Source organism: Penicilliopsis zonata, assembly GCF_001890105.1.
Source record: "Penicilliopsis zonata CBS 506.65 unplaced genomic scaffold ASPZOscaffold_20, whole genome shotgun sequence".
Taxonomy (NCBI): Eukaryota; Fungi; Ascomycota; class Eurotiomycetes; order Eurotiales; family Aspergillaceae; genus Penicilliopsis; species Penicilliopsis zonata.
Genome location: NW_019208928.1, coordinates 5,466 through 30,446, shown reverse-complemented (window position 1 = coordinate 30,446; position 24,981 = coordinate 5,466). Strand labels below are relative to the sequence as shown.

Below are 24,981 nucleotides of genomic sequence, written 5' to 3'. Positions count from 1 at the left end.
ACACATATTCAACAAAACATCAGCTGGTTCACGCTGGTTGAGCCTGCGCGTGGCGTTCCTAAACCGGCCAAATCACGCGAGCCAGCCAACCAGCATGAAGGCCCGGAAGCCATAGCTAGAACAGAACTTCACAATGGAAACTATTCACGAGAGCGGACCAGGATTGGGATTGGCTTTGGAAAAACACCCATCTCAATCTCGGGAGGTCTGGTCCGGTCCGGTCCACTTTCAGCCCGCGTCTCACATCTTTCGTCACTCCAGACGGTCTACTTGGAGAGAAGCTGGAATGACCATCGGAGCCCTTGTAAACGGTGGCGTCACTCCGCCACTGTCTGCCCACTGAACGTGAAGGGGGTGCGAATTGGTCTTTAGAGCCGACACACCGGAATGCAGCAGAACGGAGATGCGATGTATGTGAAAGGAGAGTGGCATAGTGAGCAGGGGTGGCTGCCAAACGATACAGAGCCTGTGGGCAATGATTTTATCACCGTATTGGAGCCCCAGGAGAGCACTGGCCGGGGCGTTTGTATTGACTTCCGGAAATGCAAAGCCAATATCACGGATGGGAGCCCCGACGGCAAGATTCCCGAAGGAGATCTTGCGCGTCTAATGGCCTTGAAGCCATACTTGGAAGTTCATTTCGCCCAAGCAGCGGGTCTGAAGTATTGTCTCGCGGCGATCAACAACCATTTTGAACCGGATGACAGTGCAAGCGAGGTTCTCCAGCCCACGGAGTTTTGCTTTACTGTGATTCCAGGTGTCTTGGTATGTGGTTTCATCCCCCACCCTTGCTGTCGACCCTGATTGCTCTGCTAACTGTTGCACCTCAAAGATGATGTGGGTGGGCTTGAAGGGAGGGCGTGAGACGGGCTCGCGCGGATCGGGACAGACATCCTTGATCTTCGCACCGAATTCCACATCACTGTCGCCGATTCCGAGTGGCCGGACTGCTAGCATCATCTTCAGCCAGAACACTATGACCAATCTTTTCCTTAAGGTACGAATTGGCTGAACATTAGTAATGACATCCACTGATGCTTTTTTGGTTCAGCCAGCTTTGCAGTCAAACTCGGCGATTGATGAGCAAAAAGGGATTCAAAGCAGCACTAAAAAAGGAGATAGTGAGTTTACCTTTTGAATCGACTGGATCTTAGGATATTACAGTCTAATATGTTCCAGCCGGGCTGGGTCTTGACTTCACTTTAATTTCGAGCAAAGTCAACTTTCCAGGAATTAGCTATCACAGCAGCTTGGGCTCGGATTCGTATCATCTGGATGGGCTTTCTATTGATGTCAATAGCGCACCCTCCCATCTCACAGTTGATGGGAAAACGCGTCCGACGTCCAATTTTCGGCCTTTTAACATGCAGTGGACTAGCGAAACTGAAAGGCTCAATTGGTGGCGTACTTGGGATGCAGGAAAAGGTCCATCTGGCCACAGAGAAGGTGAATTTGAGGTCACCCTCAGCTTCAGTGGGACCGGACAATGGCAGGGAAGTTCTGATCCGACTCGTCACCCAAACCAGCTAGGCGTGGCGCTCATTTTTGACAATAATTTCACGGTGGAATCTAAATCAAATGAGCCATCATTCTGGAAATCGCTGTGTGGTGAGAGGTCCGAAATTCCGCCCCAGTACAAGGATTCCAGACCCCCAGTTCCAGCTTTCAATATCCACTTAAACCCCCTCGATTACTTCCTGACCACAAATCTTCTTCTCCCGGGCCAATACGTCTTCCAAGCTGATCAGCCAGTTCCTGGCTCGGCCGGTGATCAATATGGGCTTGCGACCCCGCGCGATGCTATTCTCACTGGCTGGGAAAGCGCTGAAGAAAACATCGTCAGCTGCTTGCATGGACAAGAACAGCCAAGATCACTGCATCATCGAGATTGTGAGCAAGACGGCTACTCAAACAGTCGAAAAGCTTATCCAGTCCAATGATGGACAGCCCTCTTACACAAATCATGTGGCCAATGCCTCTGTGCTGGACAGGGTGTCAAATTATGAACAGGCAGTCCTACAAGACATGCAGAAGATACTTGATGACTTGAAGCATGAGGTGGCTCGGTTATCTGATGAGGTCAAGAGACAGGATAAAGAGATAAAGAAAGCACAGGAAAAGATGGAAAGAGAGACTGATCCTCAAAGGAAGATTGCTGAGGCAGCTGAAGTCAAGAGATTAGAAGAAAAGAAGGCCCAGACAGAGAGGGACGCGAATGATGCAGCTATTCAGAAAGAGAAAGTGGCCCAAGACGCCAAGGAAACACAGAGTCACAGGGTTGACCATGAGCATGAAAAAGAAAGGGAACAGGAGAAGGCAGCTTTAAAAAGAAAGGTCTAACAGGAGTAGCATATAAACACCTATACTTATTAATAAAGAAATAGGTAGTGTTTAGAAGAACATATAGAAAGTTAAGCATTAGGGTGATTTAAAAGATAAATAAGTCTAAAATGCTTTCTAGGTCTGAGACTGGATAAACCACATTTCTATTGACACCAGCAAATATAAAGGGATAGGAATTAATATTTATTATAAAAGGGGAACTGTTATGCCCTGGGTTGACCTTCTCACATTTAAATCAGAGAAGTATCTAGAACTCTACAGACTCAAGGTGATATATATAAGACTAGTGAAGGAAAGGCAGTCAGTAAAGGGCCATAAAAACTTGTTTTCCATCAGCCCTATGAAGCATTAGATAGATTATAATCATAGAAACAGTGATTTCCCTTGGCACAAACAGGCGGCAAATCGACATACAAACACCCTAATGACTGCCAACCTCTTGTGGAATGGTGACTGCTCGTCCATGTCAACGATAGCACCCTGGTCAACCACGAATCGCATGTAGACGAGGGAAAAGGCTTGGTCCCCTAGTACAGTTTACTATGGCCAATTCCGGGCGACAGTCTTCTTGGTGCTCCCGAGCAAACGATTAATAAACATCGTGCCAGAGGTTTGGTTCAAAATCTCTCAGTTATGGTTTGAAACCGCTCAAATGTATGCATGACCGAGACATATGACAGTCATTATGGAGTGAAATCATATATTTAGTAGTAGACACGATTAGGAGTCCTTTTTGGAGGGTTCATAGGGCTGCTGAGATATAGTAATAAGATATCACTATCACTTTAGTATAATAATAACTAAACCCTAATTTGATAAATTCAAGGCTAGTCAAGTATATGAGGATACTCTGGCAGTCCACTCCGTAACCTTTTCATCTGTCATCGCCACAAAACGGCCAAGTCTCAGCCATGAAGTCAGCGAGAGGATCCGATAGTGAACGGCGTCCAGGGGATCGTGAAATAGGCGGTATAGCCGTCTAGCGAGTGAAAGGGCTCTGCATGCCCTGTTCCGCGCAGCATCATCTCACGAGTCTGAGATGCCTGGCCATCGGCGCCGACCAGCAGGTGAAAGCTGCCCGTGGTCCCGTCGGAGAGATGGACCACCACTTCGTCGCTGTCTTGTTCGAAGCTCTCGATCGACGTTCCATATCTATAGGTGACCCTGTCCTGGGCTGCTTGGTACACGATCCGACACAGATCGCCTCGCATGATCCCCCATTCGCTGGTGAACGCCTGCGAGACGGGGCCGGATCGATGGTTTCTGGCCGGGAAATATGCTCGCTGCCGTCCTGCGCTGTCAACAAGCTGGATCCCCTGTTCAGGGACAGCGTGTGCACGGAAGACGTCTTCAAGGTCCATCTGCCTAAGAATCTGGATGCCATCGCCGCGGAGATCAAGCTGGAGGCCACTCGCGTGCAGATGGGGGAACCGTTCTACCACGGTGGCTCGGTGGCCGAGCTTGGATAACCGGAAGGCGAGGGCCGTGCCGGCGATCCCTGCGCCGCTGATGAGGATGGAAAGAGGCATTCTGTGCGAGAGGTGATGCTCGTCAAGAGGTGACTGGGATACACTATTTGATGGCTATAGTCGGTAAAACCCGACTAAAATCCGAGGCGGAGTTCGGGTTTTAACATAGGATCGGCAGAATAGCTCATTATGATGTTGATTTAGTTGAAAATTATAATAGATATTTGGTATGAAGAAGTCTTCCTTTTTATTCTTCAATCTGGACTATAATAGAAGGTATAAATCACTGTTCAGCTATAATTTCCTCTATAGCCCTTTTTTCTCTTTTCATATATAACCACTTGGCTTCCATCTGCTCAGCAGTTTCTAAGCAATATAAATATAATTGACTATAAGAGAAGCCTTATGATGTTGCCAATTTAACTCTTTTGGACTAGGTAGAGGAGAGGTAGGTAAAACCTCTATAACCTCTAGGTCTGTCTGTAGTAATAAAGAGAGACCTGAGTATAGGAGTTTCTTTCAAAGAGCATATAGGTGAGCCTTTCTCACATTTTCTTAGTGTTCATTTCCTTTTTCCTAGTAATAGTACTTTTTATAGATGAGATAGGATAGTGTATATCATAAATAAGGGATACAGTCTTCTAGAGATTTTAACTGACATCATGGTGGCGGGGACACTTCACTCTCTTCTTGAGTCCATCGTCAGCATTTTGGTGGGAAACGGGTCGCAACCTGACCTGGCTACAAATTTATCAAGTCCTTCACTCTACTGTTCTTAGTTTTCAGTATGGAAAACGGTTTTGTGACTATTGTTGGCCTCCTACTCGGCAAAGGTACTGATCCCGAGTCCAAGAGTTTCTCTCAAAAGACACTGTCGGAATGGGCGGCGAGAAAGGGCATGCAGATGTTGAAGTTGTGGAAGTATGGCACATCACTAGTATTGGATAAGGTTATTCTGAACCTCTTTATTATTAACCATAAAGATAATCTAATATTTTAATTTATATTAAATATCTCAGCTTGGCCAAATATCCTTAATCTCTAATCCCTAAATTAATCTTAGGAACTGTATATAAAATTAATTATATTACTAAATAAATACAAGCAAGTAACTATGCCTATTTACTATACCGAATTGCAGCTGCCCGCGGTGGCTGAACCAGCCCAGTCCCAGATGTGTGTGCATTGTAGGAGGGATTACCTGCACCTCACCATTATGCTTCACGATAGCCACCATCTGCCCACAGTATGAGCAGTAATGGTAGTTTTCATAGCACAGTTGCATGCAGAAGGGAAGAAAGACACAGATCACCCCGCCGAAGAGACAGCATAAACAAGCTGTAATCCTGGAGATCATTAGTATTGAGATATTAGTATCGAGAAATAGATCTGAGGGGAAGACTTACTTTGTGGAAGATGAGCTTTCCTTGCTCACTCTTGTCAGTCCATCATGCTTACAAGTTGGACAGTTGATGAAGCCTGGCATTTCACCGAGCCGGGTCAGTTCCACCCTCTGAGGTTGAAATGGAGCAGGTGCTTCTTTTTTGTGTCTGAGTTGTCAATATATCAATAATAGATATATCATGGGGTAGATAGACATACTCCTCATATCGTGGAGGTTGTACTTTGGTATCATCTGGGCTTATGGCCGCTTTCTGCACTGGAACTGGTTCAACAGTATCAGTCGGAATAGTATCGCTGGCTGCTAGTTCCATGATTGATGATCTTGACAGGTAAAATCCACAGCTATGGCGGCTTTAAATATGTTTCTGATTATGATTCAGCCTCATCGATCCAAGACAGGTGCGAGTGGGCCCATATGCCTTGCTTAGACCTGGCCAATTAGAGTAATTCCAGTGTTACATCGTCAACTCCTACTTATTGCTTGATTTCTATCACCCTCATGATGCAGGTTATGTAGATAATGTATTATGATCAACATTAATAGATTAAGAATTTATATTATTTAATGACTATATCTTAAGTATCTTATAGCTCAAGCATAAACCACAAGGGCAAAAGATTCTTAGTCTTATGAGCCCCTTATTAAATTATTGATTATAGGCGCCTGGTATGCTGCGCCCAACGCCCGACGCGCTGACACGTGCGTGTGTATTGGACTTGATTGCATACATTCCATCTACCCACTAATCCTGCAGGACACTTAACATTTAGTAATTACTAGTCATCAAGTGTGGCTGTAGAAAAGCATTATCACCATGGCCGGGCTCTGTAACAGGCGAAATTCCAAGATACAAATTCTATGTTGTGCAGCAGAAATATATATACTTTTATTGAGTCTATAGCTGATACTCCGCCCTCCTCTAATTATTTTTATTGCCCTTTGTAGCCCCTGTTTTGATATACAACAGTAAATATAGGCCTTGTAAAGAGAGCGACTTGTGGCTAGCTGGCGGGCTGCCAGTCATGCTGGCAAGAGTTTTGAGTATGCTTTAAATAATAATGTTCACTCTTTAACCTATATTTAGAGTCTTCTAGTAGTACTAATATATATGTAGAGCCTCCAGACTGACTGTTATCAAGCGGTATAAAACAGGCGTACATATCCATCCATCTTCCTTCTGTCAACCTCGAACTCATCAGTTGTATACCTATGCACCTTCCACAAGTACTGAGCAGAGTTCTTATCCACTATATAATCCTTCATTTAGATGCTGCTAGTACATACGACCACAGGGTGTGGAAAATAGGGCTTCCTGTCCGCTCAGCCGTACTTAAGCCACACATTTAATATAGTTAACTAAAAGAGAAGCCCTTCTAATATTGCCGCTTTAAAGAATATTTTAGATTAAGTAGAGGAGAGCTAGGTGAGCCCTTTATCACCTCTAGGTAAGCTGGCGGAGCTGCTGGTAATAAGAGAAGACTTAGGTGAGCCAGTCTCTTTAAAAGAGTAGAGTAAGAGGAAGGTGATTAAATAATATATAAGTAAACTCTATCTTATATTATCTTAATATTCTTTATCTACCTATAATTACTTTTAATTAAGATACTATTCTATTATATAATAATATAAGTTCTTATTAAGCTTTAAGAGTTACTAGAGGCGTAACATCAGCATGCCTCAGCTTATAGCTTTATTATTAAATATTAGCATAAAAATAAGGAGAAAGAAAATATTGTCTACTATTACTAATTTACCTCTACTTCTATAATTAAGTATAAAAAGATAGTTTAAAACTAGAATCTATATATTTTATGGCCTCTTAGTAACTTTTAATAACTTTTTTAAGTAAGACTAATAGACTCTAGCTAGTGACTTTCCTATAATAAAAATATTAAAAAAGAATTTAATAAAGAGTAGCTAGATCTATTACTATAAGCTTTAAAATTATTTATAAAATATTATATTACTACTATAAAAACTCTTTCTAGGCAGAAAACCCTCTATAATTACTTTATTTTATTTATTAGGTTATAGTAATATAAAACCTCTTAAATACTACCTAAAGTAATTAAAGATAATATCTTAAATATATATACTACTAGATTTAATTTAATAGTCTATAAATCATTAATATCTATAATTAAGTATATTTAAAACTATATTACTAAAAAATATAGTCTTAAGACTAAACTAAGAGATAAACATCCTATTATAGCTTAGGATATTAATTACCTTATTTATTATCTATTTTATAATAATTATTATAACTATATTTATAAGAGAGCTAGGGTTTAAATAGCCTTAGCCCTCTCCTTATTTATAAGATTAAGAGTAAGAGCTAGGGCTATTATTAAATCTAGCTCCTATTAAAATATAAATAAAGCTCTTTTCTACTATATAAGTTTTAGCTTTATAATTAAATATTAGAAAATATTATTAATATTTAAAGCATCTTTCTTTTAATATTAAATAGGATAAGATAAAAATAGGTGTTAAATAGTGGGTAACTATTAATCTAGAGTTTCTAAAAGGTTTCTAGTACTATAATAATAGATTATTATAAATTATAATTTAAATTTCTCTTTTTTATATTTATTAAAAAGTGCTAATAAACTTAATCTGCTTTTATAGACCTAAGAACTAGATTTAGAAACACCCTAAACTTAGGAAAAATTTTATCTTTTAGGTTATTATATAAGGAATTATAGATAAAGCTTTTAGAGAAATATCTATTATAGATAAGGTCTTAAATATATATCTACTATAAGGATAAGAGTTATAAATACTTAAATAGAGAGATAAAGTTAAGGATATTCCTTTTTATAAAGCTATTACTATAGAAGGACTAAGTACTAAAAAGGTGCTTATTTTCTTATTACTTAGGACTAATTTTATTAGCCTTATACTACGCAATAGGTTCTAAGATTAATTATATATTTATAGAATTTAAGGTGAGGTTGCAAATAAAATTAATAGTTTATAAAGTTTAAAGAAATATATATAAAGCTAGAAGCTAATAATTTAATAGCTAAAGGATCCTCTACTAAGTAAAGTTAAACTATTAATTATTAAAATCCTATAATATATCTTAAGTACTAATTAAATATTAAAAAGATAGATATTTAAGCTGCATTTTATGACCTTAAACCTAATTATAAGTATTAAGATATAGAGTAGAGTATAGCTTACTATTAGGATCTAAATACTCTATAAGTTCTAAATACTAAAGCTATAGTAAAGTTTTAGTAAGATATAGAAATTATAAGCCTTAATTAAAGGATTATAAAGTTAATATAGAAAATCATAAAACGCCCAGACCTTTATAAGGATCTTACTATTAAATAATTATAACTTTATATTAAGAAGGCTAAGAGATTAAGAATAGAGACTAAAAGCTTTATTAAAGACTAATAAAATATAAGTTATAATAAGTATATTAGGGGTAATAAGTTTAAAGAAAAGGATAAAATTATTAAAAAATATATGCCTGAGTGAGTACAGCTAAGAGAAAACCTATTTTAGGAAGTAAGTCTTAAGAGTAAAGTTAAATAATAATATCTCTATAATATATTAGTTATCTATATATTAATTAAGAGAGTTATATACTATCTAGGCCTATCTCTAGTAGAAGGGTAATACCTATATTACTTTATTATTATCTTAAGGTAAATATCTCTTTCCTTAATCTTTTAATATAGATTATTATTAACTATTAAAGTATTAATAATCTATAGTACTAAGTGAAGCATATTCTGTAATATTATAGAAAAAGTCAAAATATAGTACCTTATTAATAATAGTATAAGAATAGTAAATAAGCTTATTAGTATATTACTTATAGCTTCCTATAATTTTACTATCTATATATAGAATAGTTTCTTAATAAAGTAGAATAATTATAGTACTATAAAAAGTATTTAGAATCTCTTTATCCTTAATATAGACTTTTAATATTTTAATATATACTTATTAGCCTAGGATTTTGTCTCTTCTGCCTTAATAACTCTAATAAAAGATTAGATAAAAGATTTAACTAATAACTAATAAGGGTAATATTCTCTAGTTATATTAAGATATACTTATAAGAACTCACTTCTTAAGCTAAAGCTACTATTAAATGTCCTTACTCTTACTATATTAATTAATAATATCCTATAGTACTTTATCTTTAATAATACTTTTATAATATATATTTAATTAAAGAACCTTACTTAAATAGTATTTTTAAGAAGCGGAAACTTAGTAAGACTAAATTTAAAACTAATTAAGTAATTATTTATAAAATTAATATTATTAGATACTAATATAGGAAATAGTCTATCTACTCTTTTTTATTTTTTTTATTTAATAGCACTTTCTTCTCTTATTTTCTATATATAAAATATATTTAAGTTAGGCCATTAATATTAAATTTAATATTAAATAATAATTAGAATTATTTTAAATAAGTAAAATAATCTCTATATATATTATCCTTAATTTAAGGTGTGGAAATAATCTTACTCTATATAGTTATATATATTTAAGGATACCCCTCCCTCTTTCCCTCTTCTTACCCCTATATTTATTTAAAAGCTATAGCCACTAGATAAAATAAGTTTTTATATATACTCTTTATAGTCTTATTCTACCTTAAAGGAAGCCCTATGCGGTGTTCCTAGAGAGTAAGATAGTAGGCTAGTTAATAATATTATTATTTTATCTTTATTATTATATATAGAATATTAATAGAAGGGTTCTAATATTCATCTTTAAGTACTTTAATTAGGGTTATTTTTATTAATAGATGGCTTAATTATAAGAAGTTACTTTTCCCTTCTTAGTGGCTAAGTATTATCTTAGTCTCTTTTACTTATCTTTAGATTAAAAGCTTAGATATATTCACCAGGAGATCCTAAGTATTTAAGGCTTTTATATTTAAGTATTATAGAGACTAGGATTAGAGAGTAGTCCTTAATATTCTTTACTATATTATCTATACTCATAAGACCATAATTCACCACTAGAAAGAGATGTTTATTAGTATATAAATATATTAAAAATGCTATCTTATTATAAAGACTAGCATCTTATAAATTAAGTTTAAAGTATTACTATATCTTAAAGAAAAAGAAGATAACTAGTTTATAATTATTTAAAGCTAGTTATATTCTTATTATCTCTTTAGCTCCCTAATAATTAGAGATATTAGTTATAATATTAAGGGGTATAATTAAATTTTTATCTTTAAATCTGGCTGCTATAGGTAGTATAATTATTAGAGCTTAAGTAATAGAGTCTAGTTTAACTAGCTCTATCTATATATTTTATTATTAGTATTTAATATTAGGAGCCTCTTATCCATCTTTAGAGGAGGCTCTATATAATATTAATAAAGAATAATCTTATAGGCTAATTGGTAAAGAATATATAATATTAGTTTTATCCCCTCTTCTTTATTAAGTAAGAAGTTTATCTAGAATAAGATCTATCCTTAAAAAGACAAATACTATATCTTATAAGATTAAAAATAAGGTGGGATGCTAGCCTTTAAGATGAGATACATAATATAGCTATTAAATATAGAGAAATAAATAGTCTACTTTATATAATATCTTTAATAATAATCTATATTACTTAAGCTTAGTATAGTAGGTAAATAAAAGGGGGGGTAGCTAGATATTATAATCTTCTTACTCCTTAGGTATATTAAGTAGCTGAATAATATAATAGGATACATTACTTTATTAATTTCTTAAATATATATATAATATTTTAGGGTGGTGGCCTGCTAGAAAGGCTTCTACTTAAGATTTTATAAATATATTTCTATAGAGCTTTTCTATCTATACTAATCTAAAACCTAGATATTGCGCTAGTAATCTAAACCTATTATAGGCTTTATATTAAATTATGCTAAACTCTTAATTATCATAATTACTCCTTATCTATAATCTAGCTAGTTTAGCCTTAGTAAGGTGTTTAAGGTGATATATAATAAAAAGCTAGAGCTAGATATATACTAATTTAGTATAATAAGAAGCAGATAGAAGAGAATTCTTTATAAAAATAATAAAACTTTTAATAGTATTTTTTACTACTTATATAAGCTATATGTCATTAAAATTAGTAAAGGTAAGAAGGAATAAGGACTTTAAGTTATATAGTCTCCTAGGAAGTAGTTGCCTTAAAGTATTTATATATAAATAAAAGAATAATAAATCTTAAATAAAAGTATATAATATTAGAATTCTATTTAATATAGATAAAAGGGTATTCAGTAAGGCTTCTTACTTATTTATATTAATAATTTTTAGAAATAAAGTTTTATCTAAGATTTTTTTAGTGATTAAGAGATGATTAGTAGTTAACTTTTTTAGGATAAGGTTCTCTATCTATTAGATAGAGTATAAATTAATATAATCCCTATTTCTTAAGAATAGTATTAACTATATTAAGTAAATTTATTATAAGTATTAATTAATTTCTTATATATAGTTAGAAATGGCTAGAATAGTATATATATTAATTTTAAATTAATAGTTAGTATGCCCATCTCCTGGAGGCGGCAAAGAAATTTAAAATAAAAGTCTAGCTATAGACCTAAAAGGAAAATAAGCTTATTTAGTTCTAAGATTATCTTAGGATAGTATTTCTATAAGTATTTAAAGTCTTTCTAAGTCTATAGTAATATTTTTGAAATCTAAAATATAGTTTTATTTATATTAGATATTTAGTAGTGTCACAGGTTGTAATATATATCCTTAAAACTAAATTTATTATCCTTATAGACTTAAAGCTAGTATCTTAGAGTATTTAGAATACCTTAAGTTATTAGTAAGTATCTTAAGACTAATAATAGAGGTACTTATTAGCTTTATATAATATAATTAGTTACTAATAATTATTAGGAGGCAAAATGCCCTTTACTACCTTAATATAATACTTTTTATATAGATAAAGAAGCTAATAGCCTTTAAGGAGCTCTAAGGGAGGAGGCTCTATACTTCTTTTTAGATCTAAAATTCTAGATTAAGTAATAGCTTATTCTAGGATATCCTCCTTAATTATTGCTAAGATAAAGTAACTAACTTTATACTATTTATAATTTATACTTAAAATATATTTTAGCCTTTCTTAATTTATATTATTAAAGACTCTAGAGCTAAAGAGGGGGGTGTTAAATTCTATATTATAGAATAAGATCTTTATATAGTTATAAAAGAAGGAAGATAAAGCCTATATATTGTAATTTTCCTTTATTTTAAGATCTCTAATAGAGATGGTTTAAGGGAGAGAGCTATTTCCTATAAGATTATCTATTACTAGAGTTTCACTAGCTTATAGATTATAGTAATTTATAATAAGGAGAGCTTATATTAATTATATTAATATATTTTTTTTCTCTTTTTTCTCTATGCATCTATTTATAAATATTAATCTAGAAAGCTATTATAAAAGGAAATTTTCTATAGAATACCTTATAATATTCTTTATAGCTTAAAATATAAAGATCTTTAAATAACTAATATTTAATGACTTAAGTAAGAAATTATGCTAAAAGAAGCTAAAAAGAAGTAAGATACTATTAATCTTATTCTCTAGAGAATCTAGGCTTATCTTTATTAGTTCTTTTAAAGATGACTCTATAACTTATTTAATAAAGTCTCTATATAGCTTACTAATATCTTTAGGATATTTAAGCTTTAGGCTTCTTAAATTAAAGCTATAGGTTCCTAGTTCTTTTATTATTATAAATAGGGTACTAATTAATTAAATATCCTTAGAGTAATCTCTAGGCTACTGCTTTAAAATTAATTCTTTAATATTTATTATCTTAAAAAATTAAATATAAGTTATTTCCTATTAGACTAGATATCTTTAACCTAATTTAATGTTACTGTTATAGTAAAATAGTAGGATATTTTTTAGGATTAGCTTACTATAAATAATTTAGAGCTCCTTATAAATATAAGAAATCCCTTATAGTACCTAAGTCTAGGGTTAGTAAGAAAGGTTAAATATCCTTATTAAGGATTATCTTACTTCTTTATTAATAATAGTAAGTTTAATCTTAGTGACATCTTATTGGCTGGTTGCTTAGATATAGTATAATAAGATTTCTAATAATTTATAAACTAAGTAAATAAATAAAGAATTAATATAAATATTAATTAAGTTAATAAGATTTTAGGGCCTATTTTATATAATTCTTATAAGAAGCTTATCTTACTAATCTCTAGTATAGACCTTTAACTCCTTAATAGCTATAATTTAGTGCTTAATAAAGTTATTATAAGTAATAATACTTTTACTAGCTTAATTAGTTATCTAGAATTATTAGTAATTCTACTAAATATCTCTATCTACTAGTGCTTAGTAAGCTATTCTTTTAGATAGAATAAATATTATCTCCTTTTCTCTTCTTTTCTTTATAAGAGATATTTTCTTCTTTAAATTATTTTATAGTAATAAAAGCTCTTTATCTAAACCATGGTCTACTTTGACTTCTAGGGAAGGGAAGAGGCCATTATAAAGCTAGCTAGAAATCTATATTAATTATAATCTAGGCTTATCTATTATAGGTAATAAAGAGTAAGTAGGAAGGAGAGGCACTTAAGCCATAATTTATACTAAATATTTTATAGCCTAAGTAGGGTGGTATTAAGGACTAGGGGGAGACTAGAAGGAGGCCGCAGCTAAAAAGGAGACTATAGGCTAGAGGGAGACTATAGGCTAAAGAGAGACTATAGGGTGAAGAGAGACCGCGGGCTAGAGGGAGACCATAGGCTAGAGGGAGACCACAGGCTAGAGGGAGACCACAGGCTAGAGGGAGACTACAGGCTAAAGGGAGACTATAGGCTAGAGGGAGACTGCAGGCTGAAGGGAGACCGCGGGGTGGAGAGAGACCGCAGGCTAAAGAGAGACCATGGGCTGGAGGGAGACTATAGGGTGAAGAGAGACTATAGGCTGGAGGGAGACCATGGGCTAGAGGGAGACTATAGGCTGAGGGAAGACTATAGGCTGAAGGGAGACTATAGGCTAGAGGGAGACCATAGGCTAGAAGAAGGGTTATAGGGAGATAGTAGACTTATTAGAAGCATATATATCCTAGTATTTTTAAGTAGATATATATTAGCTTAGTAATTTTCTAGGTGAATTAATATCCTTATAAATTAACTATAATCTATAAATAACTAAGGATAAGATAGAAAATTTATGAACCCCTACTTAAGGTTTTAACTAACCTATATATAGCTATTCTTAAAATTACCTTAATTAAAATATATTAAGAAACTCTCTCCTGGCCCTACTGCTATGGCTTTAGTATAGATTATATATTTAATAGGCTAAATTAAACTAAGGGGCTTAATAAAATATAGGGTATATATTACTATAATATTATTATAAGACTATATTAAGGAAAGCTTATAGAATCTTATAGAATTCTATAGTAGATCTATAAATTATAAGGGGAAGGTCACCTTCTACTAAGCAATTTAATAATACTAAGAGACCTTATTCTTATTTTACCCCCTTTTATCTAATATATGCTAATTATTACTTATAAGATTATCTCTTTAGCTAAGAGAATCTTAAATAAGTAATATTAGTAGCTAAGGATTATCTTAACTAGTTAGCAATTATTTATAGGTAAATAATCTATTAATAGTATAATCCTTAACTAATAATTCCTTACCCTTAGTCTATTATTATAGTAGGCCTAAGAAAATAACCCCTAATTCTCTTATTAGCCATAATGCCTATGGCGTTTAATAAAGTATAGTGCTTAACCTATAGGGTAATATATTAGAATATATATTAATACTTAATAATTTCTATTAGTTACCTGCCTCCCTATTTAATATAAGCTATATTAATATTAAATATATCTCCCTTATTAATTATGCCTCTCTATAACTCACTACTATATAAAAGAAAAGCCTTCTATTACTTTAGTTTAGTGATTAGGAGGAAGGTTAAATATATAATAAAGATTTACTAACTTATATCTACTACTTAATTAAGTAGAAGGTCACTCTTAATAATAGGATAGTAGTAAAAGATACTAAATAAGATTTAGTTCTAGCCCCTTAGTTTCACTAGAGGCTTTTTTTATAGCTAAAGCTTAAGAAACTACTTATATAAAAGTACCTATATTAAAAACTTAAACTAGATAATATATCTATTATTATATCTGCCACTTAGTAGAAGGGCCTTACTCTTAGGTTTAATAAAACTAATATTAATTAAATCTCTATAGATAAATAGCTTTTAGATTAGGGAGACCTTTTCCTTATTAATAAGAAATTAAGACTAGTTATCTTATTTAATTATATAGAGAGCGCCTTAAGCTTAAATATAAGTAGTAGGATAATTAATAAATAAGGCACTTTATTTACTACTTAAAGGATACTTTAAGAGTAAGACTAATAGATCTATATTAAGGAAGCAGCTTTTAGAGAGCCGCCTGCCTAAAAAGAAGTATATACTTTAATATATTATTTTAGGTCTTATAAACTAGGCCCACACTACTAGTAGGATCCTTATAGAAAAAAATATTATAAGCTTTATTAGGATTATCTAGAGAGCTTAATTAAATATATATAGAATAATAGGGTCTTATAGTTATATAAAGATATACTTAATATAATTTATAAGTAGATCTATAAAATAAAGAGATAATATCTTAATAGACTATAAGTTAATAATTAATCCACTGCTAAGGCAGGTTGCCCCCTTATTATTATTATAAATATATTTTTAATATAAGCCTTATAAGTACTTAAGGTTTAATATCTATATTTCTAGAGAACCTTATTGCCTCTTTAGCTAATATTTCTATTATATATATTTTAGGCCTTCTAGATGTTACTATAAGAGAATATAGTAGCTAGTAATAGTTATGTTTAAGTAATGAGGCATTAAAAGCTAAGGTTAGAAAGGTATATAAAGTAGCTCTTAATAATAGACTAGACCTAGCGCAGATTAATAAAGATAAGGATCCTAATTACTTTAAGGTGCATAGTATTAAGTAGGGCACTACTTAGTATTTTATTAAGGATATTAAGTACTAGGTAGAAAACTATAATAGATGTATAGTAAGTAAGATGATTATTTAATATAAGTATTAGATATTTTATCTATTAGCTTAGTAATTTTTATAGGCAAATTAGCCTTCTTATAATTTAACTATATATAATAAAAGTCTAATATTAAATTAAGTATTAGTAGAATTATTATTAAGATAAGATACTTACTATACTAATATCTAGCTACTAAGAAAATACTGGCCTTAGGTACTTTCTTAATTTACTAATATTTTATCTTATATTATTTCTTTATACTAATATTATCTCTCTTATATTTTTAACTCTTACCTTAACTATTATATATATAATGTCTTTAGAAGTATTAATATATAATAATTTATTAAGATACTTTATATATTCTAGCTTTAATCTCTCTTTTATATTCTTATTAAATAAGTCTTAATTTCTAGTACTTATAAAGTAGTACTAGAGTATAAGAACTTATAAATAATACTCTAGTTATAACTACTATAAATAAAGCTATAATTAACTATTTATTATTTTTTATTATATAGATATTTATTAATATAGTAAGAAGCCTGGCTGCAGCATTTAAAAAGGTCAGCCTATATTATTAGTAGTCTTACTTCTATATCTTATAGAGTTATAGCCTATATAGAAAGAGGTAATTAATAAGCTAGATATAAATTAACCTCCACTTCTAGAAAAGTCCCTAGATTATTCTAGCTCTTATGAATAAAAGGGTATATATAATTCTAAGTAATAGAGGGTTTTAGATTATATTAAGAATCGCCTTTTCAGCATTATTAGAATCTAGATCTATTATAATACTTTTAGACTTCTAAAGTGAGGTGAATATGCTAGATATAATAAGATAGCTAATAAGTAATATCTAGTTTATATAACTTATAAGAAGATTATAGATCTAAGAGATGGTTTTAAGTTTAATAAGTATTTAAATATATTATATCTATAAAATTAGATTCCTTCTTAAAATATTAAAGCTTTTATTAGAGTTAGCTATTTTGGGAAATATAGTCTATAGACTTAAAAATTATAAAGAGAAGAAAGATTTTATTTAAGGAAGAAGAGAGGTTATAGCTTTATTAAGGTAATAAAACTCTAGCTTTATAAAATTGCCTAGAGTCTATTAGATTATATATAAAAAGATAATATCTAGTATAACTAGTGGCTTATACTAGTTACCTATTTATATATTCTTTTATTTAGTAAAGATAGGGAGTATTTAAATATAAATCTACTTTTATAATAATTTATGGCATGTATATTAGTGAGAACACTCTATATTATATATTACTAATTCTATTCTTTTAATATTATTATAGACTTTAGCTAGTGTGCTGATTAGGAGACCTTAATATAGAAAGACATACTATTTATCCTTCTCTATAGCTACTTAATATAGCTTAAAGAATATACTATTATCTTTATTAGAAGGCTATATTAATTAAAGTCTAGTTCTAAATAGAGGACTAATAGTAACTAGCTGCTATACTATATATATATAATTTTATATAATAAATTCTAGAAGCATATACTGCTATATAGATATAGTAATTTTTAAAATTCCCTTAATTAATAAATATATTATAAACCCATTTCTAATACTCTAGTGTTAATGTTTTATTAAAGGGATCTTTTAGAGTTATAAAGTATATAGATTTTTAACTATTATATATAGTAGTCTTTTAATATACTATATATTCTATATATAGTTTATAATCCTGGCATTCTAGTGCTATAAGCATAGATAATTTTAGGCACTTAATTAAGATATTAGATTTACTTTATTAAATATTAATAACCCTCTTAGAGTTAATAAAGGACTTTGCAGTGTGCATTCTTATATTAAAAGATATTATATAGTATTATATTATACTAAGACATTTATAGTCTCTAGCAAAATCGCCTTCCCTTATGAATAGATGTGTTTATTTAAGTGGCCTCACCACTGAGATATTTAGCGCTAAAAATAATTTAACCGGTTGCACTAAACGGCGGTCCCTGTGTAAGCAGTGACCTCGCACTACTAGGGGTGGATAGGTGAGATATTAATACAACTAGGTAACAGTAAGGTCTAGGGATATAAGAAGTCTATAATAAGTCTAATAAAAGAATAAGATAAAGTGCTTAAGGTTCTATTCTATCTAGGGGAGATAGTATATATCCTAACTCTAAATAAGGTACTTAATAGGTGCCTAATTAATACTTAATATTAACTAATAGTTATATAATATATTTAGTTAAATAACTTATAAAGTAATATTAGTATTAGTCTTATAATTATTCCCCCCCCTTAAGAGGCTCAGCCCTAAGCTATTATAAAAATAAATAAAAAATAACTATTTTTATAAGTAGACTCTAATTAGATATTATATAGATATAATATTAAATATAAGAGTTTATTAATAAAGAAATAAAGAGTATAAGTAAGAGTTAAATATATTAAGAAGAGGTATTTCTATAGGTTAAGTAAATAAAATAAGGTCTATATTTACTAGATATTAAAGTATAAATACTATTATCTTATATAATTTAATTCTTATTTTTTAGCTTTTTAATAAGGTCTTTTAATATATATAGCCTCTTTTTCTTAATAATAATAAGATATTAGGAGTTAATTAGGTAAAATAGATTTAATTCCTTCTTATCTATATCTTAATAAGTTACCTTAATAATTATTCCTTTATTTTACTAATCTTTTAATAGTATATAATAATAATCTATAAAATAAATACTTACTTTTTATTAATTTATTATTTTTTAATAGTTTTAGTATATAGTGGCTATTAATAATAAGAAGGTAATATCTTATTTTACCTCTTATTTTATTTTCTTAATCTTAATATTATATTTATTTAATAATAACTTAAAGAAAATAAATAATCTCTTTTTAACTTATTTAGCTTAAGAGGCTACTCTTCTTAATAATAAAATTCTTAAGAAAGCACCCCCTATTTATTATACTTAATTTTTTAGTAGCTTATTTAAGTTTATTTATAATAGCTATTTTACCTCTAGCTTAAAGCTAGTTAAGTTTAAGATTATAAAGATTATTTAGAATATAAATATATATATAGCTACTCTTATTTAAGAAGATATATTTAATACTTTTAATTAATTTTAATATATATACTATATTAATACTATAAATATAGAGTACTTTATTTAATATATCTATTTTATATTAATAAGCACCTAGTATCTTTATTATACTATAAGTAATATTACCTATATAGTAAACTACACCTAAGGTGACACCTTTAATTAGAAAATATAATATCTTTATAAAGTCTCTATTATACTTAATATTTTAGATATAGCTATAATAGTTACCTTTTAGTTAAATATTTATACTTAAAAGGCTAATATAAATATTTATTAATATTAACTTTAATTAATAGTAGTAGTAAGTTAACCCCTTATTATTAGTATAATTTTAATAGCTCTTATTTTAATAATATTAATACTTATATCTTAACTACTTCTAGTCGCCTTATAGGATATTATAGTAATAATTTAAGAGCTTATAATAACTATAGGGGAGATAAAGAATCTACTAAATAATAAGTTATAAGCTAAAAAAATATTAACTTAAAATTTCCTTAATATAAATAATAATTACCCTTATAATAATAGTTTTTTTTAATTATAAATAATTTTATTAAGATATTACTAATAAACCTCTAAACCTATAGGAAAAAAGAGGAAGGTTTATACTAATAAATAAATAAATTTCTATTAACTTAATATCTATAATATCTAAAAAAAACTTAATAAGAAAAAGCTTTAGGTTTATTTAAAACACCTTTATTAAGGTATAGACTTTAAAAAAGAGTTTTATTTTAAGAAGTCTTTTAATATCTCTTAAGTATTCTTTAGGTCCTCTTTAGACTACTAGAATATTTTATATAATAAATATTATTTTTATATAATTAAGTATTATATCTCTTTATTCTTATTAATTTAGTAGTCTAAGATTTTATCTACTTCTTACTCTTCTTTATCTTTTATTTTAATTAACTATAGTAGAGGCTTATTATAACTATTATACTAATAATATAGCTTTAGCTTAGATATATAGAAGATAAAGTAAATCCTTTTATAGACCTTAAGTAAATATAGATAATATATTTATTTATTTACTACCTTTATAATAAAAAAAGGCTCTAGATAATAATTATTAAGCTTCTTAAAGAATTATAAAGACTTAATATTAATATTAATAATAAGTATCTTTTAATTTATTATATAATATATAAGTTATTACTTTTAATTATAGTATTTTATTTAAGACTCTTATATCTTCTTTAGATAAGTCTTTAATAATTATTTAATAATTATTATAGTTATTAATTATTCTTTAATTAACTTAAGCTAAATCTTTCTTTTAAATAGGCTACTTAGCATCTCTATATAATATCTATATAATATATATATTAAAGTAATACTAGTAGAGGCATATTTAGAATTATTATAAATAAAAGTTATTATAAATAATAAAGAGCTCTAGTTATCTTATTAATAGTCTCTAAAGATATAAAGGTATCCTTCTAGGACTTAGTTCTATTATTCTATTTAGCTATTAGTCTATAGGTAAAAGGCTATACTTAATAAATATCTAATCCTTATAATATTATAAAATATAATTTAATAGTAATTGTCATGGCGACGGCGAGGTCGTTTGTATGCCTTAGGCAGGTCGTGGTGAATAGGGCCGCTATTCCTATTTTAGCTTAGTTTGGGAAAGGGGAGAGGGATATTAGACACGTCTTATGATGCACCTCTCCCTCCTCTCCTCTTTCCCCTCCTCATTTAAATATTTTAGTATTAAAGCCATTAATTAATTATTTATTTACTTAGGGCCGTTATATAATATTTAAACTAATTAATCCTAATTCCTACATAATTAATAGTAGTTAAATAATACTCTAATTACCTAGTGATTCTATTATTATATTTAACTACTAGATTATGTTAATAATAAAAATATAGTAAGATTAAATAATAACCCTTAAGTATTATCTAGATGTCGTAAGACCCTTGATGAAACTAAGGATATAATAATAAAGGAATAGTTCTTTAGTCTTTATATAGATAATCTAGATATACTATAAGATATAATATTACACCTAGTAACTAAAAGTAACTAATAATTAGTAAATAAAAAGCTTTATACTAAAGCTGAGGCTATATTAGCCCTAAAGAATAATAAATAGTTAAAAGAAACCTAGTTATAACTAAAGAAAGTATAAGTTAAACTTATGGTCATGAAGAACAAATATATAGAATTTATATTAGCTCTTATATATAGTACTACTAGTAATACTATCTTAGTTAATAAAATCTTTAAATCTTATAATTCCTATAGACCTAAGTGCTCTGCTAAACTACCTAATCCCCTAATACTAACTAATAATAAGAATCCTAGATTTAATAATTAGCTAATATTAATAAAGCAGAAGCTGCACGCTAATAGAGATTATTATAATACTAAAGAACTTTATATTACTTATATATTTAGTTATATAGATAAAAAGGCCTATAAATATATAACTCCTAGACTCTAGGACAATATAAAGAACCCCTATAATATAATTAGTAATATCCTTAACTATTTAAAGACTATTTATAAGGATCTAAACCAGGTCACTAATACTAAAGTGTTATTTTATTATCTATTCTAGAAATAGGAGAAATTTTATGATTTCCTTTTTAACTTTATATACTTAGTTATAGAGGTAGGAGTTAATAAGGATAATCTTTAAGATAAGCTCTATTATAAATTAAGTTACTATATATAAGAACTCACTATCCCTAAAATTAATAAGGATAGATTCTTTAAGGAGTTTACTAAATACTACTCTAAAATAGCAAATTAATTAAAGGTTATAAATAATAATATAAACTATAGTAAAGGTAGAAGAGGAGGAACTATACCTACTAATTTAAGTATAAATAATAAGATATTAACCTCTACTACTAAATATACCACTTTATAGAAGCTAAATGCTTATAACTCTTCCTATCTTATTATTAATCTAGCTATTAAGAAGTAGAGGGAGGACTATAATGCTTATTTTATATATAGCTTAATAAAATATAAAGCTAGGGCTTATTCTAAATAAAAGACTACTAACTTAAAGCTAGCTAAGCTTAAGGAACTAGAGACTAAAGAGGAACCTATAGAGCTAATAAAAGACTTAGCCTAAAGAAAGTCTCCTTTTTAGGTAAAGTAAAAGTAGATATAAAAGAATTAAATCTATTTAAACTAATTAATAGATGACCCTTTACTATAACTAGTTAGTTATTATATAATAGATATAGTATACTAATTACTATATTAATAGATATAGAAGTAAGAGGAAGCATCTTTATTAATATATAGAGAGTAAAAAATATAGCTTAGTTCTTTAATATCCTCTTATACCCTTTATTAGAATTAGTGAGTATTAAAGGATTTAATGGCTAGCCTAAGACCCTAATTACTTATGCTATTATCCTATACTTATAAGTAGATAAATAATAATTTTTAAATAAACTAATGCTTATCACTAACTTAGGGCATTATAATATTATTATTAGTAAGACCTAAATAGTAAAATAAGACGCCTAGTTAGACTGTTAGAATAACTGGCTTATATAGCTAAAATAGAGCCTAATACTAAATAAAGAACTTTAGGAGAAATAGTCTATAATATTATCTAAAATAATACTATAGTAAAAGAGTAAATTAATAGTAAAAAAGGAATTCTAAGAGGACATAGTTTATTATGATAAGAAGCTAATAATAAAGATAAGAGTAGAATAATATTAATAAAGAAATTAGACTTATTACTAACTACTCTAAATAGAGGCTATTTATTATTATAGCAATCTAGCCAAGATAAAGTAGGAGCTAAAGAAAAGCATTATTAATAAAGGGGATTAAGTCCCAGAAAGAAAGGACTCTTTAAGATATAATAATTTAGTAATAATTAATATTACTATTATTAGGGCACTGGTGTTCCATCAGCATATAAAGAAGGAGGATTTAGAGATCTTTATTATTAACTTAATAAAGATTAAGTAAATTATTAAGGAAAAATAATAGGATTAATAGAACTCCTAGACCTAGGGAGTAGTACTTATTAATATAGAATAATTAAATAAGAACCTATCTTAACTTATTCTAAAAGAGTATTATAATTTTTTAGATATCTTTTCTAAAAAGAAGTCAGACGACCTGCCACCCTATTAAAAAGAATATAATTATAAGATCTAATTAAAACCTAATATATCTATAGAGGAGGTCATTAGATATAGTCCCCTATATAAGTAATCCCTTAAGAAATTAGAGGCGGCCCACTAATATATAATAAAAAATCTAGGTAAAGAATTTATTAGTTATACTAATTTATCTTATACCTTATCTATCTTAATAGTAAGAAAGACAGATAGAGGTCTATAGTTCTATATAGATTATTAAAAGCTAAATTTAATTATAAAGAAGGATAAATATCCTTTACCTCTAATTAATAAACTACTTAAGTAACTAAATAGAGCCTAAGTGTTTATAAAGCTTAATATATAATAAGGATTCTACTATATATACCTAGATCTAGAGGCTAAAGATCTGACTACTTTTAAAACTTACTATAGCACCTTTAAGTATAAGGTTATACCTTTTAGATTAATAAATAGTCCTACCACCTTCTAATGATTTATTAATAGTATATTTATAGACTATCTAGATAAGTTTATAATAATATATATAAATAATCTACTTATCTATAGTAAAAATAAGGCTAAATACTAAGAATATATTAAAGAGGTTCTAAAACACCTATAAGAGGCAGGATTATAAGCAAGTATTAAAAAATATAAGTTTAATATTTAAAGAACTAAGTATTTAGGATTTATTATTACTATCTAAGAGATTAAAGTAGACCCTATAAAAACCAATATAATCTATAACTAGAATTATCTAATAATAGTAAGATCTATATAATTATTCCTCAGGTTCTGCAACTTCTATTAGAGGTTTATTAGAAACTATAGTTATATAGTATAATTATTAATAGCCCTAATTAAGAAAGACCTTCTATTTAACTAAAATAAGGACTATAAATAGGTATTTAAGGAGCTAAAATAATAACTAATAGAGGCACCTATTCTAGGCCACTATAATCTAAAGCTCCCTATTAGAATTAAAATAAATATATTAGATAATATAGTGGCTAGAGTACTATTATAAAGGTTTAAAGAAGATAAACTCTAGCATCCTATTATATTCTTCTTAAAGATAATATCACCACTAGAACACAATTATAAGATCTATAATAAGGAATTATTAATAATTATTTAGGCCCTAGGAGAATAAAGAGTAAAGTTAGAAGGATTATAAAGAGATAAATACTTTAATATACTCTTAGATTATAAAGTATTAGAGTACTTTATAATAAAGTAATAGTTAAATATATAATAAGTATATTAGTTAGAGTTGCTCTCTTAATTTTACTTTATTATCTATTACTAATTAGGGAAGGAAAATATGCTGGCAGATGCCCTAATAAAAAAGAAACTAAAGAGGAGGAAGAATTATTATCTTTAAATACTATTAGCTATAGAGATGCTTAATAAATAAATCTAGACAGAACTTAAGCTCCTTAAAAGCAGGAGTTCTAAGTTAATAACTTATATAATACTAGATAATATAGTATTAAATAAT

General features: G+C 29.1%; 3 protein-coding genes across 3 annotated transcripts; 1 reads left to right on the top strand and 2 right to left on the bottom strand.

The window, feature by feature from the left end:
- Positions 1-133: 133 nt before the first annotated feature.
- On the top strand, positions 134-2,340 carry ASPZODRAFT_2118013 (hypothetical protein; the record flags this gene model as incomplete). The annotated part of the gene is made up of 6 exons (XM_022727777.1): positions 134-304; positions 373-765; positions 833-997; positions 1,052-1,121; positions 1,180-1,890; positions 1,916-2,340. The coding sequence occupies 6 exons, from the start codon at positions 134-136 to the stop codon at positions 2,338-2,340; spliced, it is 1,935 nt and encodes a 644-aa protein (XP_022577692.1).
- Positions 2,341-3,260: 920 nt separating this feature from the next.
- Positions 3,261-3,872, bottom strand: ASPZODRAFT_19585 (hypothetical protein; the record flags this gene model as incomplete). Its single annotated transcript, XM_022727429.1, has 1 exon — positions 3,261-3,872. The coding sequence occupies one exon, from the start codon at positions 3,870-3,872 to the stop codon at positions 3,261-3,263; it is 612 nt and encodes a 203-aa protein (XP_022577691.1).
- A 960-nt stretch (positions 3,873-4,832) lies between these two features.
- ASPZODRAFT_1170675 (hypothetical protein) lies at positions 4,833-5,586 on the bottom strand. Its single transcript, XM_022721162.1, has 3 exons — positions 5,415-5,586; positions 5,219-5,362; positions 4,833-5,158 (listed from the first exon to the last, which is right to left on the bottom strand). The coding sequence occupies exons 1-3, from the start codon at positions 5,525-5,527 to the stop codon at positions 4,903-4,905; spliced, it is 513 nt and encodes a 170-aa protein (XP_022577690.1). The 5' UTR covers positions 5,528-5,586; the 3' UTR covers positions 4,833-4,902.
- Positions 5,587-24,981: the final 19,395 nt, after the last annotated feature.